General features: G+C 41.1%; 2 protein-coding genes across 2 annotated transcripts; one reads left to right on the top strand and one right to left on the bottom strand.

The window, feature by feature from the left end:
• The first annotated feature begins 502 nt into the window (after positions 1 to 502).
• Positions 503 to 15,839, top strand: LOC138211925 (Fc receptor-like protein 5). The gene is made up of 9 exons (XM_069172123.1): positions 503 to 525; positions 996 to 1,661; positions 2,039 to 2,182; positions 2,912 to 2,994; positions 13,074 to 13,188; positions 13,889 to 14,155; positions 14,254 to 14,514; positions 14,620 to 14,766; positions 15,628 to 15,839. Exons 1-9 carry the CDS (start codon positions 516 to 518, stop codon positions 15,675 to 15,677), a joined length of 1,743 nt encoding a protein of 580 aa, XP_069028224.1. The 5' UTR covers positions 503 to 515; the 3' UTR covers positions 15,678 to 15,839.
• On the bottom strand, positions 4,798 to 12,474 carry LOC138212024 (uncharacterized). Its single transcript, XM_069172267.1, has 7 exons — positions 12,324 to 12,474; positions 10,566 to 10,898; positions 8,931 to 8,969; positions 8,409 to 8,453; positions 8,091 to 8,189; positions 7,151 to 7,172; positions 4,798 to 6,681 (listed from the first exon to the last, which is right to left on the bottom strand). The coding sequence occupies exons 1-7, from the start codon at positions 12,373 to 12,375 to the stop codon at positions 6,540 to 6,542; spliced, it is 732 nt and encodes a 243-aa protein (XP_069028368.1). The 5' UTR covers positions 12,376 to 12,474; the 3' UTR covers positions 4,798 to 6,539.
• Positions 15,840 to 16,154: the final 315 nt, after the last annotated feature.

Here is a 16,154-nt window from a genome sequence, read left to right as displayed (position 1 = left end):
CAGAAAAAACAAAAGGTTTTATGTCCAAACTTTCCTGCTAATTTGAACTAAAAATTCAATGTGTGATTTTGATCAGTTAAATTGAGCCTTCTGATTCAGTTTGTAGCGCAGCAACACGTCCCCAAGTGGCCAAACAAATCAAAGCTTTTCTGTTTAGGAAGTTAGGTTAGGTTAGGTTAGGTTAGGTTAGGTTAGGTTAGGTTAGGTAGTTATTATATTAATCCCTGAGGGGACATTTTTTCGCTACAGCAGCATACAGAAGCAATAAGATAATAATAGAATAATAGAAAAGCAATAAAATAGCAGTAAAAAAAAGTTGCTCAGTTAAACCACTAAAATGAATGGTGTTTTGTACATTTAATTTTTTCTTCTTCAGGTCAAAGAAACCGGCCTGTAATGCGTGTCACTAAGCAGCTAAACCACGACTTTGAACACTGGCAGGAAGTGCAGGGACTCTGTTTGTCTGTTTGTCAGTCAGTTTGTTGTGCGACAGGATGCCGTTCACATCGTTCTGTATGATGCTGAGTGAGTACAAACTGCGACATGGATTTACTTTCTTTGAGTAAATCTGTCTTAAACTTCTTCAAGTCATTTACATTTCTGTATTTTCTTTTATTTATTGTTTATTATTCTCTTTATTGGTTCATTCTTGCGTTTGTCTTTCCATAACCTGCATTTTTGCCATCTCTCGTCCTCGCTCTCTTTCAATTCCTCGAACTTCGTATTATTTCCTTCTACCCTCCTTTTGTTTCCTGTCTGTGGTGCTATTTTATTTCTGTTTTCATTTTTCCTCCTCTTTAATACGTTTCATGCTTTTGTCTTTGCTTCTTTCTTTCCATTTTTGCTTCTTTTTCTTTCAAATTCTTCCTTCATTCATCCTCACGCTCATCCATTCCTCACCTTCCCTTCATTTCTTCCTGATCTTTCGTCACTTCTGTTTGCGTCTGTACCTCCTTTGTTACTCCTTGTTTTTGTGTCCTAATTCTTGGCCTCAGTGCTCCCTATCCCTTCGTTTCCTGTCTTCCCGGCAGCCTGTCTTCGCGTCAGTCCCGACAGCTCTCAGTTCTTCCGTCAGAACTCGATCTCTCTGAGCTGCGAGGACCAGCTCAACTCCACGAGCTGGAAGGTGAAGAGGAAAACGTTGGAGGGCGGGGTCGGATTCTGCTCGTCGAACTGGGGCTCCGCCTCCTCGGCCTCCACCTGCACCGTTACAAAGGCCTACCCGTCAGACAGCGGGGCGTACTGGTGCGAGTCGGTCAGTGGAGAGCGGAGCGACAGCGCCAACGTCGCCATCACTGGTACTGCTCACATCACGTTCACTGTTGTTCCTCCAGGCATGAGTTCATTCAAAGCAGCGCGGAGGGCGGTCGGGGTGAGAAACGATCTTGAAGAACGGCTTTTCTCTTCTAAAGATGGCGCTGTGATCCTGGAGAGTCCCGCCCTGCCGGTGTCGGAGGGAGCTGCTGTGACTCTGCGCTGTAAAGCCAAGAGAAACTCATTCAACCACAAGTTTCATTTCTCTAAAGACGGCCACTCCATCACGAGCAACTCCACAGGACAGATGACCATCCACAGGGTTTCCAAGTCGGACGAAGGACTCTACAAGTGCAGCATCTCAGGGGGTGAAGAATCATCAGGGAGCTGGCTGGTTGTTGTGCAAGGTGACAGAAACAGGCTCCAGCTTTGACTAAATATTCTGTTGAATGCATAAATACTGTTTGTTGCGAGGACAGCGTAAAGCTTAAGGCTAGCTGCTGACAAAAGGTTTTTAAAGAGCAACTTTTAAAACAAAAGCCTGAAGCCGGAGACGTCAGCGCCTGTCTTTCTCTTTGGTGACACCTGTGGTGATGAACGGTAACTGCATCTGTGTTTTCCACAGATTCAGTCGGTTACTTACAGTTCGCTTAAGTATGTCTTTACATTTATCTGTGAAACTATCTCACTGTTTTGAGTCAAGATTGAGAGAAAAGATGAAAATTGGAAGGTAAAATGTCCTTTATTAACCGTCCTTGGTGGTTAAACGCGTGTTTCTCTGCAGCTTCTCCTGCTCCGACGTCTTCGGCTCCACCTGCAGCTTCCTGTTCGTTCTCCGTCATCAGACTCGTGTGTCACCTGGTGGCAGGAACGCCTTACCTGTTGTCCACCATCTTACTAGGACTCTTATACAGAGACAGGAAGAGAGGTAGAGTGAACATTACCGAGGAAGGCGCTCTTGCTTCTGCCAATTATTTATTTATTTATTTATTATTGGGCAAAATAATTTTGTCCAATCAGATCGGATCTATAACAATAAGCTGTGCCAGCAGCTAGCTACGCTGTCCTTTGTTTGCTCTCTAAGGCTTTTATTTATTTTCTACATCATTAAAACCATCTGAAATAAATGTTTATCAATCCAAAACAGTTGGTTTAGAAAAGAAAACCATCTATAAACAGTCAGGCTGCCTAACGAGTGATTTCACCGATTGGCCAATAATCACAATTAAGGTGTTACTCCAAATAATACTAAACTTTATGATCATATACGAACTTGTACACATTTGAAATGAAAGGATCTGTAGCCCTTTTGTAGAAAATAAAAATAATGAGTGAAAATTAGATTTTTGGGGATTTAACATCAACATACGCTCCTTGAATACTGCCTGTCTCAGAACATGTTGAATTGATGGCACCTCTGAGTCGCCCAACATATTCTGAATATAACGATATTACACAGTAAGACGAGCTGAACCACAACTCTGTAAACAAAAAGCCAAGAAAACGTGAGAGTTTTCACGGGCATCAAACGCTCAGTGACTCTGATCTCAGCTGCAAACGAACTTCCTTGACTTGACTCTGAATATTATTGACAGTCATTAAGACGTAGCGGGAAAGAAAACAGCCACTAATGTTGTTTATCTCTTTCTCTTCACAGCAGCTCAGACCGGAGCAGAAAGGAGAAGCAGCGCTGACGTCATCATGGAAATAGTTGTGCAGCCAGATTTTTATTTGGACAACTGATTAGAGAACTGGCTGTTTAATCATTTTAACAGTTTAACTGTTAAAAATGGCTGTTTAATTGGTAAAAGTGTCAAAATATTCTGCACCAGTGGATGTTCTGGATATTGTTTTTTACCACAGTTGAATTGAAGACACCAGTGTTTAGACCTCGTGGCCTTAAAAACTAAATGCACAGGACGTTTTGTTGTATTCTGGTATCTTTAAATTGCAAGTCAGAGTTTTACCAACACTGATCATTGACTTCTCTTATGATCACAAAGAATTTAAGACTGAATAAAGAAAACTTAAGTCGTCTTTTTCATGCTTGTTGTTGCACAAGTCTCTGTGATTCGCTGTTTAACGGAAGCTTTTCACTTCCTACTTTTCCTTTCCTAAAGAAAAAGAGAAAGAGAACGCAGCCTACATCCTATCATGCAACCCAGTATGACACTGAAGTGTGTAATTCACCCTTCAGACCACTAGAGGACGCCGTGTCAGTGTCACGTTTTGCTCCTCTTTGGCGTGGAAATGAAGGTGCTTTAGGTTTAGTCCATAGATTGTTCAGAAAAGTGGACGTAGCTGCCGGGTCTGAACAGTAAGGCCGATGCAGAAGTGACGAAAAGTGTAATACCACCGAGAGCCACTAGAGGTCGGCTCCATAGACTCCCATTCAACTTCAATTCAATATCATTACATTTTTTTTCTGGGGTATTCTGTTGAAACAGTTTTTGAAATGATGACATGTTGCAGTCGCAGATGGGAGAACTGAGAGTAGCTAGAAGTTTCAAATCATCTGGTCATGAATCTTCATCACATGACCTGTTTCCTCGACCTTTTCCAAAACTTTTCACGCTTTAATGTGACATCTGAGCTTTTTTTGCCCAAAGTGTTAATTAACCGAAACATCTATTTGTAATTTTGTCAGCGTGGTCTCGTTGTAACAAAAGGAGGAATATTTTGTCTGTTTAGTAACACTGAAGATTGCAACTGATGTGAAAAAAGCATCATTCGTGTGTTGAGTATGAAAAAGAAGTGGAGGCAGCAGGAGAGCGCCGAGAGGAGTTTGTGGTTCTCATCCGTTTTTGTGCCGTCTGTCGGTGAATTCTCTCAAAACTTCACATTAATGTTACTTCAGCTGAACAAACAGGAAATGTGTTCTCCTCCGCAATTTGCTGAATCAGGCGTATCAAGCTCGTGTGGGCCGGCTGTGGTTGGACAATCTGTGCTGAAGCAAAGTGTTAATTCTGAGAAGAGAGGGCACTCTGACACTTTCAAACACACTAACACATCCACAGCTGTATTAAAAACACCTCCAATTTAGATTAAAAATGCAGTGAAATGACTTCAAATTCTTTAAAAACACAAGTGTATGAGCATTGGAAGCAGGTTTAATTGACTTATAATTATTATTGCAGTGTGGTTGAAAGCTGCTGAGGTTTGGTTGCTCAGTAAAGTTGTTTTTGGTTGTTTTTTGTGGTTAAAACGCAGACAATCTGTCAACGGATGGACTCATTAACTTTTCCTGGTATGTGCTGTCGTGATGGTAAAACCGCTGCAGTTCAGTGGACGTCACAACGCAAAGTATTTCAATTTAAATCTATTTGTCATCATTCTTTAAAGAAGGAAGAAACACTGGCTCACATCAGCAAGAAAAACTGAATTAGAATGAATGTACCATTAAACATAGTTGAAGCAGCCGTAAGCAAAACTTCATATTAATAAGACCTCAGTAAAAAAAATGTTTGTTCAAAATATGGTTTAAACCAGAATACTAACAGGGACTAATAAAGACCAAAGATACCAATTGACAAATTATTTTCTCATAAAAAAGAAGTTTAATAAAGTCATATATGAAATAATAAAGTATTAGATTATATATTAATTGCAGCGGTGATACCATAAAACCTTAAACAATAGATATGTGGCGTTTCCCTATAAAAGGCACAAGTGCAGCCCCGAAAAATAAATAAACCCCTTTCTCACACAAATTACATTCATGTACAAATCATTTGCAATAAAAGTCGATTTTGTAGGAAATACATGTATAACTCAAAGCACAATCATGGGCCACGAGCAACAGGACATTTTAACATTACATTTATCAAAAACAACAATCTTTCTCACGACAATCAACACTCACAATCCTGAACATGCCCACTCAGCAATTATTCTCACATATTTTGTCAAATAACATATAAAAATAACATAAACTCTGGTGAGTAGAAAAAAAAACATCTTACTTTTTCTTTGTCTGTTTGTCACAGACATTTTTACAATATGATGGCTCAGCGTCAACATTAACAATTGACACATTAACATTACATTACATTTCATTACATTACATTTCATTTATCTGACGCTTTTATCCAAAGCGACTTAAAATAAGTTCATTTCACCCATGAGGGTTCAAAACCAGAACAAGAATCAAGAAAATACAATTTCTTCAAGAAAGCCAAACTACAAAGTGCCATCAGTAAGTTCCATTTTAACAAAGTGTTAAGCATCACAGTCATGGCAATAATCACATTAAATCGAGTGTAATTAGTTAGCATCTAAATAAAATATGTAATCTACATGTATTCATATTGTGGGGCAATTAAGTCTCAAAATATAAAACTTTGTGTTTGTGCAATCTCCACTTCCACAGCAACACGGAGTATGACTAAGAACTGGAAAACAATCAGTCACGTCAGTAAACTCTTAGTGTAACGTACGCAATGTTTCCTACTCCAGGAAGTAGTCGGACCCTTACACACCACCTAGCAACCACCTAGCAACAGAGGAGATTTCTAGTCTCCAACTGAATAAATACAGAACATAGAAACACTAAACTGATCAGCGAGCTCAGTCTGGTTGGAACAAAGATATCTGGTGAACAAAGATATCTGATGAACAAAGATATCTGATGAACAAAGATATCCGATGAACAAAGATATCTGATGAACAAAGATATCTGATGAACAAAGATATCCATGTTCTCATGTGTTTTTAACAATTTAGCTCCGTGTCATGTGTTCAAACCAAACCGGTCCAGCTAGCCTCCTCTAGGACTGTAAGTGCGTGACTATCCGTGGTGTTACGGTACGGGTGCTCGGAGCGACCAAAAAGGACCAAAAGAGACCCGACTTCACCAAATGGGTCATTTAATAGAACTATAACAAGTAGAAACTACATTATACTACTTATTATATGAAACTCTATTCTAAGTCTATTTTCCCACTGAGGAGGAGGAGTGATGTTTCTCGTGATGAGCAGGATGTGATGTCATGATGATTTGAACAAGCTCCAAATGTACAGTTGACCAATCAGGTCGCTGGGTCGGAACGACTTGCTCTGTAACTGCAGTTGCAACCCTATCTACTGTCTCTGTTGTAAACCAACACAATGCAAAGTAGTGCAAACTCCTAGTCGTGTAAAATCCATGATTAACCGTAGTAATAATAAATAAATCATAAAACCGTCTGATGAGCTGTGTGATGGGATTGTAGCAGGTGGATGAGTGGCGTGTACTGGTCGGTTAGATGGGAGTTGCGGTTCCAGTGCTACGCCCTGCTGCCGCTGTTTCAAACTACAAAACACTGATGTCGCTGACTGTTCCTCGATCGCTGTCTGACATTACTTCCATCTTGGTCCTGTCCAGTTGTATTATCACCAATCATCCTGATTGTTGTGGGGTCATCTGGTATCCCGTGTTCTCCTTGGCCCCTATACAACACAACACAGGCATGTGTTTTAAAACGCTCCGGTCAACACGTGATTAAGTTTAGACGAAAGCTTTTTGTTGAAGCTCGAGAGCAAACCTTAAACCTGAGGTAGAAAGTTCTTTGAAAGGCAGGAAAGAGAAAAGCAACAGAATTTGGAAATACAGCCCTACTTCTGCAACTCTCCACACTCCTGGGTCTGTCCTCAGCCTCTCCCACATGGAAATATAAGATGGAAATCCTGAATACAGATCCAAGAGCAGGTGCAGAAGTCTCAGACCACTTGAAATATACGATGCTAAAAGATGTTTGAAGCATCTGAGGAAGCAAAGAAGCCAGAAGAAAGAACGAATAGCAGGTAAACAGTCATGTTTAATTCGTCCCGACCAAACCAAGGATATAATCAGACAGAGGGATAGTGAAAGGCTGGAAAGGCTAGTTAGTTAATGCCGTCATTTACATTCTGTGCTTACCTCTCATATCTGGCAGAATGATCTGTTTGACAGAATTAGGAAACACAAGAGTGCCATAAACATTTAGTAATTTCCAACTATAAAAGAACACCAAGTACACAGAGGTCTGCCGGTCAAAACTTGAGCTACTTGAAATCCTTTTAACACACTGACACTTCTTTGCTCACTGCAGCCTCGGCGACCTCGAACTTTGACCTTTGACCACCAAACTCTAATTAGGTCATCCTTGAGAACAAGTGAACGATTGTGTAACATTTGAAGAAATTCCATTTAAACGTTCCGAATGGTGCGTTCATCAGCAACTGGGAAGTGGGAAAGTATGACAAAATAATAATGACTCCATTTCATCCCCGTGATGGTCTACATGGGTGATGACCAGGTTTTTTGTCACTCTTCTGTACTAAGACAGCAAATAGAGCAGACTTTCTAGGGGCTGCCATGTTGCCTTTTTTGTTGTCGTCATGGGAACGCTCTCGGGGTCACCAGGTGGAACTTTCCTGCTTCCCAGCCGCCTGAACGCACCGATAGATAAGATGTTGACGTGAATGTGTCAAAATCAAATCAGTTCATCTTTGGTATCAAGTCAATGTTTTTGCCAAGTTTGAAGACATTCCTTCAAGGTGTTCTGTAGATATCACGAGAACGTGACGGACGGACAGATAATGCTTCCTGTTTCGCCATCGCCGGCACGAAGGCAATCAGGCAATCTGGAGTCGATGAAACTTTGATAAACGGCGTGATTTTGAAGAGGTCTGTGTGCGTGAGACTTCACAAATGCATTTTTCAAAATACATCCTTACTTTCCACCTCGTTACATCAAGAACTCACGATTTCCTGAATGTTGTCACTGAACATAAGGAGGTTGAAATTTGTCTGTTTTTGAGGATACTGGACTGAACAATCGGACCGAAGCTGCCGTAGGCAGAAATAAGCAACTTACCTCCTTTAGATTTATTCCAGCAACAGTATACGATGAGACCACCAACAGCAACAACAGCAACAACAACAACAACACCACCAACAGCAACAACAACATTCCCTGTGGTAAATGAAGGAAAATAAGAGATAACAGATTTTTCACTGAGCTGATTTCACCTCTTCATATGTGTGCATTTAATCTCTATCTGTTACAACAGTGGATCTATGATGAAAATACATTACCGACTATCAATAAGGGTAAAAAAAAAATAATAATAATTCTGTTGTGAAAACAGCAAATAAAACATGGCGATGAACTGTAAATAATCTGCTAAATTACAGTTTTCTGTTGCGTTGTTCGGGCTTGGAGTGGTCTGCTGGTCACCTGAGGCAGCAATCAAAATACACAATGAGACAAAAATTAGAAAACCTGTTTGCACACAACAGCAGCAGTGTCAGAAATTTCAGGGCAGGAAGGGCAGAAACCAAACAGACGGCAAAGAAGAACCAAAACCACAATATTTTGACATCATTGTACAGTAAGATGTACATATAACGACTGTTTTTGGGGCATCAGATGGACCCCCGCACCACGGTTTGGGAACCACTGAGCTAGACTACAGTGGTACATGTTAGAGTTAGAGTTACATGTTTAGAATTATGTCTCTTCGGGTGTGAACATGGTTCGTTGTCTCGTCAAATTTGCATTAAAGATGACGTAATTAACCAAGTCTGATGTAGTCAGTCACATGATGCACACCCCTTCAAGTTACCTGATGTACTGAAATGAAGGTGAGCGCTGATTATATATGACGACACACATGGTACTAACTGCTCTGTGCAAATACTCAAGACAAATTACCTTCACGTCCTTTGATCTCCCGGTTCTCTTCTTTCACAACTGTTAAAAAGAAAGTGTCGTACTGTTATACAGACAGGTTTGATAAAGTCTTGCACATGTTATTGATAAATACTCTGACGGCAGAAACTAAATACAGACTTGTAAATCACTTTCTAAAACATTGAAGTCATTCAACAAAAACTGTGACCATCTTTAAATGTAGGATTTTCTTTTGGATTTTGTCAATTCAGTCCTTGGTACGGTGCAGGCTGTGTGCCATAAATATGACGACTGAGAGGCCATAGGTGGCTGACTGGATCTCTTCCTTATTCTACTGAATGAGTCAATAAGTTCACCTCCTTATGTCATGAGACGAGAAAAGTACAAGCAATCGAGTTGATATGGAACTAATGCTGCATTAGTTCGAATGAACTCGTGAGCTCGTGGTTACAACATGGGAAGTCGTGTGCACCGGCAGTCGTAAAATCAACGTGGACGGCATCTCGAAGCCACACAGGCTAACGATTTAGCAAGCTACCAGCAGGGGTAACGTGATGCAGGAAACACCAAGACACAGACGGAAAAGATGAGGCTGTTGGGAAGATCAACATTTTCCTCAGACGCAGGCTGTTTTCTAAGTTATGAAGACAAACTCTACACGACTGAAATTACAATATAAAAGCTGAACATCCAACTAAACACGAACCTCCATGACCTCTGACCTTTCTGTAAACATCACCAAACACGTTACAACTCATGAACTCCAGGCTTGTAGAAAATTTAGATTTCCGACGTCGTGAATACCACAAGAGGGCGCCGTTCAGACGGACTCTTCTGTGTACACGATAAATACGACAACATTTGAATGCAGCATATAACTTCACGTTACTGAAACAGGACATTGCAGTTTCATATTCCTGCCAACAGGTGTCACAACCAGCCTTTAAGAAAACAAGACGTGTCCCATCCTCACCAGAGGTTCTATACAAATAAAGCCGAGTTGAAATGAGTAAATATCTTGTTGGAGTTAATTCCAGAAGGACCAGAACTCGGATCAGATGGAGTTTATCTAATGACACCATGAACATTGACTGACTTTGTATTTCAGGAGAGAAGTTGATGCTTTTTTAATTGGAATTTATTGGAGCCCCTAGTGGCCCTCGGTGGTATTACACTTTAGAGGCACTTCCGCACTGACTTCTCTTTTCAGACCCGGAAACTACGTCCACTTTTAGGGTCATGACACTGCAGTTTCTTACCCGTTTATTATCTAAAAAACAATGAACTGCACCTCACCCACATCTTACAACAGTGTATATTTACATTCAAATTCACATTTGTTTTAGGAATGCTATTCTCTAGCACAGCCTCAGTTACACGTATGTGAACTACTCGGTTAACCGAATGCTTAGCTGAGCTCGGTGAGCGGGTGACTGGGACCGAACCCGACTGGCACATCTCATCTTCCACTATTGGCCCTTTAATGGCTTTGACATCAGACGCTCTGGCCTCTCAGTAATCTTAATTTGGCACACAACCATGATAGAGAGGCTCTTCTGTGATAAATGAACCACCTCTATATTTCTACGGATCATCAAAATGGGGATTAATGTTATTAGAAAATGTTTGTAGGAATGTGGTGTTTAAAGTTCTTACCAAGAGTCACATTAGTCCATTTATTGTTAACACCACAACAGTACTTTCCTTCATCTGACTTCTTCACTCCAATGATGCTGAGGGAAGCGTTTCCCTTTTTTAGATCTTCTTGGGAAATAGATATTCTGTTTGTGTAGTTTTTGTGTACGAACTTTACTTCATGTATCTTAAACGTGTAAATCTTATCTGTTTTGTCCCACCTCAGTACAAATTCGTTATCCTTATAATTAAAATCAAATTTTGGGATGCATGGGAGAGTAGTGTTGCTGCCAACCACTGCTTCTACTGGATCCATTTTTTCAAAATCTGTTGAATTAGAAGGACAGTCTGGACCTGCAATAAAGACAACAAATAAATATTAACACGGGGTAAAAAATTATAAAATTTTAAGTAAGTCGGCTTTTGATTGTTTAAGTCTAAGTTTATTTATGGCAGGGACCATGTACAGAAAACATTCATCACAAAAAGAGAGGAGATGCTCTGTTTCAGATTTATCTACTATCTCATTTCCATCTGGAGTCCCTGGTAAAGCAGGAAAAAACAATCTAACATGAAATAACAAATAAAACCGTCTACTACACATTGACTAACAGCCCACCAACACTCACCCTCCTCACACAGTCACATACTCACACAACATGATGCAACATCAGAACATTACACACATGCAACACTTGTAAAGACAAGTTGTCAGATTTAACATCAGTGCTGACAAGTTTGGATATTTAAAATCCATGTATTAACTGCGGGGGAAAAGATGGTGAAGTCTGTGCAAGTTTTTAGATTGACGGGCAGTTTTTTTCAATTCATTAATAGATTTAAAAGAAAAAGCAGATTGTGCAGGGCCTGTTTGCTTTGTGACCAGCATGACATGCAGTAATAAAAACAATTTTTTTAAATCATTGCATTCAAATATGTCATTATGTAACTTGTGAATTTAAATTAGAATAAAATTGAAGTGCTGTTGGCAGCAGATATCCATACATGGAGTCCCAGTCCTATAAAGGTCTTTTTACATCTTTTTTATGCAGCATAAAAATAGTTTTGAGAGTACATAAAACTATGAGATGAGAATAAAACCATTTGGAACATATTCACCCTCACAGTTTGGTTGGTTTTGTTCACAGACTTGACAATCTGGATGATGTTAATTAGGTCACATGCTCCACTCCTCTCATTCCCCTGCAGGCAAACTGTAAAAGATCCAACTTCCTGAACTGTCTGTAAACTTTCTGACTCCTGGATTTGATTTTTACAGCCTGCAGGTCCATTTCTGAACTTAGAAAGACTAAAGGCATCTTTGATTATGATAGGGCTTGTTGTGCTTGCACAGCTGTGATGTCTCCCCTCAAGTTTCTCTGTGGACACCCCCGCCCTTACAAATTTCATCTCTTTTTACGAGCCCTTGCTCCTCAGTGCTTTGCATACAACTTGTAAACTTGAAGTTCCTGCTCTGCTCTCTTCCATTACCCTTTTACGCTTTCCTGAAGCGACTGTCGACCTACAGCCTGAAAAGTTCAATATTACTGCCAATTCCCAACCCGCGAGTTGTTCAATGAATGGCAGCAGATTGAACATTAAAGACAACGTTTTCTCATTATTACGAGATTCAGGATTGTGATTTAAATCTCGTTTCTTCCCCTACATGGCTGTTGCTCTAAAATGTAATTGTAATAAGACAACCGGAGCCACATTTTCTAGATTCAGCCGGAGCCCACTGACGGATCATGATCCTGCCGGTGTGGAAATCGCGCTTACCTGCCGAGCTAACAAGTCCAAGAATCACCAACAAGTTGACATCATATGTCATATTCAAACCGAAGTCGATGTTACTCAATCCAGCTTCGGTGGTTATTAAATATTTAAAGTACTCTCGCCGACTTTATCCGCGCACAGACCTACACGTCGTCTGCAATTACTGAAAACGAAAGTAAAACACTTGTGACGCTGCGGAGCACCTTTCATAGATTTGAATGAAGTTCAACGTTTTTTACAGATGATTGAGGGGCCAATAATAAAACAGACAGCTGCATACCAGAAAAAAAAATCAAATCAATTTGAGAACAAATTAAAAGGAAAATAAGACGATTTGAAAACCAGTTTGAGACCAAAAGAGATTTAAAAGCTAAAATGATAATAAGAGTGGTAAAATAGAGTGAGATAAGAACTACAGACTGAAAACGAGTATAAAAATGAGGATTAAAAAAAATAGAAATTAATCAGAAGGTAGGATTAAACATGAGATGGTGAGAGGGTGAGAAGAATTAAAAGTACTTGAAAGTAGCTAAATGGATGATAAAAGGTATGAAAGTGTGGATGAAATAAATAAATGAAAGCAAATTGATCAAAAGAAACTTTTAAAAGTAAGTATAATAAAATTAGGATGGTGGGTTTTTAATTTACATTTAATAGGTTGTGGTTGGAACACATTTTGTTTCAGGACCGGTAACTCAATCAGTTTTAGAGCTAGAGGAAGAAGGCTTAGATTGCGTGTTTGTTTTTGTTCAGCCTGCAGTGATGGATTTCCGCTGTGAGCTCAGGATGTGTTCATGTGGCCGAGTTAGAGGAGCAGACATACTGAACGGACTCGGTATGGAAGCCGCATCACTCTGCCTGATGATCTGTAAGAAATGTTTTCCTTTTATCAAATAACTTTTAGAGTAGTGTGATTTGAGCACAGGAAGTAATCATTTCTAGTCACCTGCTACACAAAGATTAAAACGTCTATGTTCACATTTTTGTGGCTGTTTATCTATCAAATCTTAATTTCTTGGTGAATGAGTCCAATTCCATGTTAAACACAGTATTTAGCTGCACTAACTGTCGGTTAAATGTCATTTCCCCCTCAGGTGACCTTTTATGTGATTGTATGTTTGAACTAAAGACTGTGTGCGGACTGATGTCATTTTTTCCAACTTTTCACAGCTGTTGCTCTTTGAGATTTGAATCCTACTAGCTATAGAAAGTCCAATTTTTAACATGTTTGTCGTGAATTTAATATATCATTTCACAACGGTGCTATAATGGTACTTTCTATGGTCAGCCATCACCCTGAGTAAAGATTTCCACTGTCTCAATAAAAGTAGGTCGACAGGAAGTCATTTCGTGGTGTTTAAATGGCTGAAAAATTAAGAAAATTCAACATGTCGTATAAAACCACTAAAAGCTTTCGCTGCGACTAAATGACGCGAGAAGTGAGAAATCATTTTTGGAATTTGGGTGAACAGATTTCCATTTTGTCCAAATGAACTAAAGTACATGCGGTTCAACCTCCAAACAGAAGCTCAACCTGAAGGTCTGTCACTTCCTGTTTTGACCCGCAGCAGCCACGCTGAGCATCCAACCGGACAGGTCTCACCTCTTCCTGTATGAGTCCTTCACTGTGAACTGTGCGGTGCCGGGGAGCTTCAGCGGCTGGACGTTGAGGAGAAACACCACCAAGGAGTTTGGTGTTTCGTGTGAGGAAGGGTGGGGTTACCTCAGAGGGTCGTCGTGCACGAATCCCAGCGCCTCCCCGACGGACGACGGGCAGTACTGGTGCGAGTCGGGGCGGGGCGAGTGCAGCAACGTCATCAACGTCACAGTGGCCAGTAAGATCGTAATTCATGAGACTCCCAGACGTTGTTTTGCAATGAATTTTAAAGGTTCTCTTGGCCAACTAATGATTTTGAACTTGTCTTTTGTTCAGCTGTTGATGTGATCCTGGAGATCCCTGCACTTCCTGTGGCGGAGGGCGACCGAGTGACGCTGCGCTGCTCCCACAAAAGAAAATACAAGACGAAATCCTCGTCACCTTTCAACGCCACGTTCTACAAAGACGGCGTTTTCATCGGGTCGGGGCCCGAAGGAACGAAGACCCTCCCGGCGGTGTCCAAGTCTGACGAAGGCCTCTACAAGTGTGGACACCCCACGGAGGGAGAGTCGCTGCAGAGTCCACTGGCTGTGAAAGGTGACGATGGGAAGACGTTTATTCATGAAATGAACACTAATAACTGCAGTGACAGACACACATTCGCTTTTTTGACCAAAGAAAACTGATGTTTCTACCTCGCAGTCAGAGCGTCCTCTCCTCCTCCTCCTCCTCCTTCCCCTTCTCCTCCTCTGATGTCTCTGGCCAGACTGGTGGTTACGATCCTGCTCTTCCTCCTCTACACCGTCGTCCTCATCCTCTGTATATACTTGTACTGCAGCTGGGCTCGAGGTGAGAACCAATCACGACAGAACACACTCGGATGTTGGGTTCAGGGAAATTAGCCGCTTATTAGCATTGTTGTTGTCTGATTGTTAACTTCAGATTAGCTGTTTGTTTTTCCCCAAATTAGCTGTTTGTTAGCTTTGTTAGCTGGTTGTCAGACTGTCAACACCGAGCTCTACCGGGACCTTCTGAGGTTCTGGTTCTGGTTCTGGTTCGGACTTCTTTTCTGCTTCGTAGTCTTCAGGTCAGTCTGGGTTTTGTGCTTCCTGTTGGATTGTCTGTCTTGTTTCACTTCCTGTCCTTTGTGTGATCGTTGGCCCCACCCCCTGATTAGTTTCACCTGTCCCTCGTTGTCCTTCCCTCTCTGCTGTATTTCAGTCTGTGTGCTCTTCTTCTTTCCTCTCTGTCAGTTTGTTTCATTTCCCCGTTTGTTGTTGCATCTTTTTGAAATCCAGAGAACAACAAACCGCCTAACGTTCGCGTGGTCACAACAAAAGTGTGGAACTCAGGTATGTGGTTACCATGGCGATCAGTCCAGTACCAGAGAACCAACAGGGAGCTTGAGGATAAGCAGTGGGCCGGCCTGTTGTGGCCGATGAGGTGTTTGTCCTTCAACGTTCAGGACAGACCCGCATGTTGTTTGCAGATGTTACAGCTGCGGTCGCTATGGTTAATGTTGTCAGCAGCTGTTGTCACGGCAACAGCAGAAGAGGAGCACTGTTCGAAAGCAGGAAGTGAAAGGTGTCGGCAGAGCGTCGTGACAGCCGATGACTGACGGATGTGTGCGACGAGACCCGAGTTTGTTGTGCAACACCCACTCGTGTGAAACAAAACCTGCACCGCATCAAGTTTCTTTTGTCTCTGCAGTTCGAGCTGAAGCCAGAAAGAAACGGTCAGCTGGTCTCACGGCAGACTGAGGAGGCGAAGAAGAGCGACAACTTGTGGAGCAAACCTGTATTCTCATGTTTTTTTAATCTTTTAGAGTTGTTTAGTTCTGAAATGCTTATGTGATGTTTTCACAAAACAATCTGCAGAGTTTCTTGTTTGAACAGAAAAATAAACGTTATGTTTACTAATTATGTTTTTTTGCATTTCTTATTCTAATGTGACTGTTTATCTTATTCTGTTGTTAAATCACCTCTCAGGAATAAATCCGTTGAGTTGGGTTGGGTAAATGTTTTTGGAGCACACACACACACACACACACACACACAGATATACACACACACACACACACACACATATACACACATACACACACACACACACACACACACACACACACACACATATACACACACACACGCACACACACATATATATATATATATACACACACACACACACGCACGCACACACGCACACACAGTCATGATGTGGTTCATCGGCATACC

This window comes from Embiotoca jacksoni, unplaced genomic scaffold (genome assembly GCF_022577435.1).
Source record: "Embiotoca jacksoni isolate LCO1_2020_lvr unplaced genomic scaffold, fEmbJac1.0.p SCAF_51, whole genome shotgun sequence".
NCBI classification, from domain to species: Eukaryota; Metazoa; Chordata; class Actinopteri; family Embiotocidae; genus Embiotoca; species Embiotoca jacksoni.
This window is presented reverse-complemented; position numbering and strand designations above follow the sequence as displayed.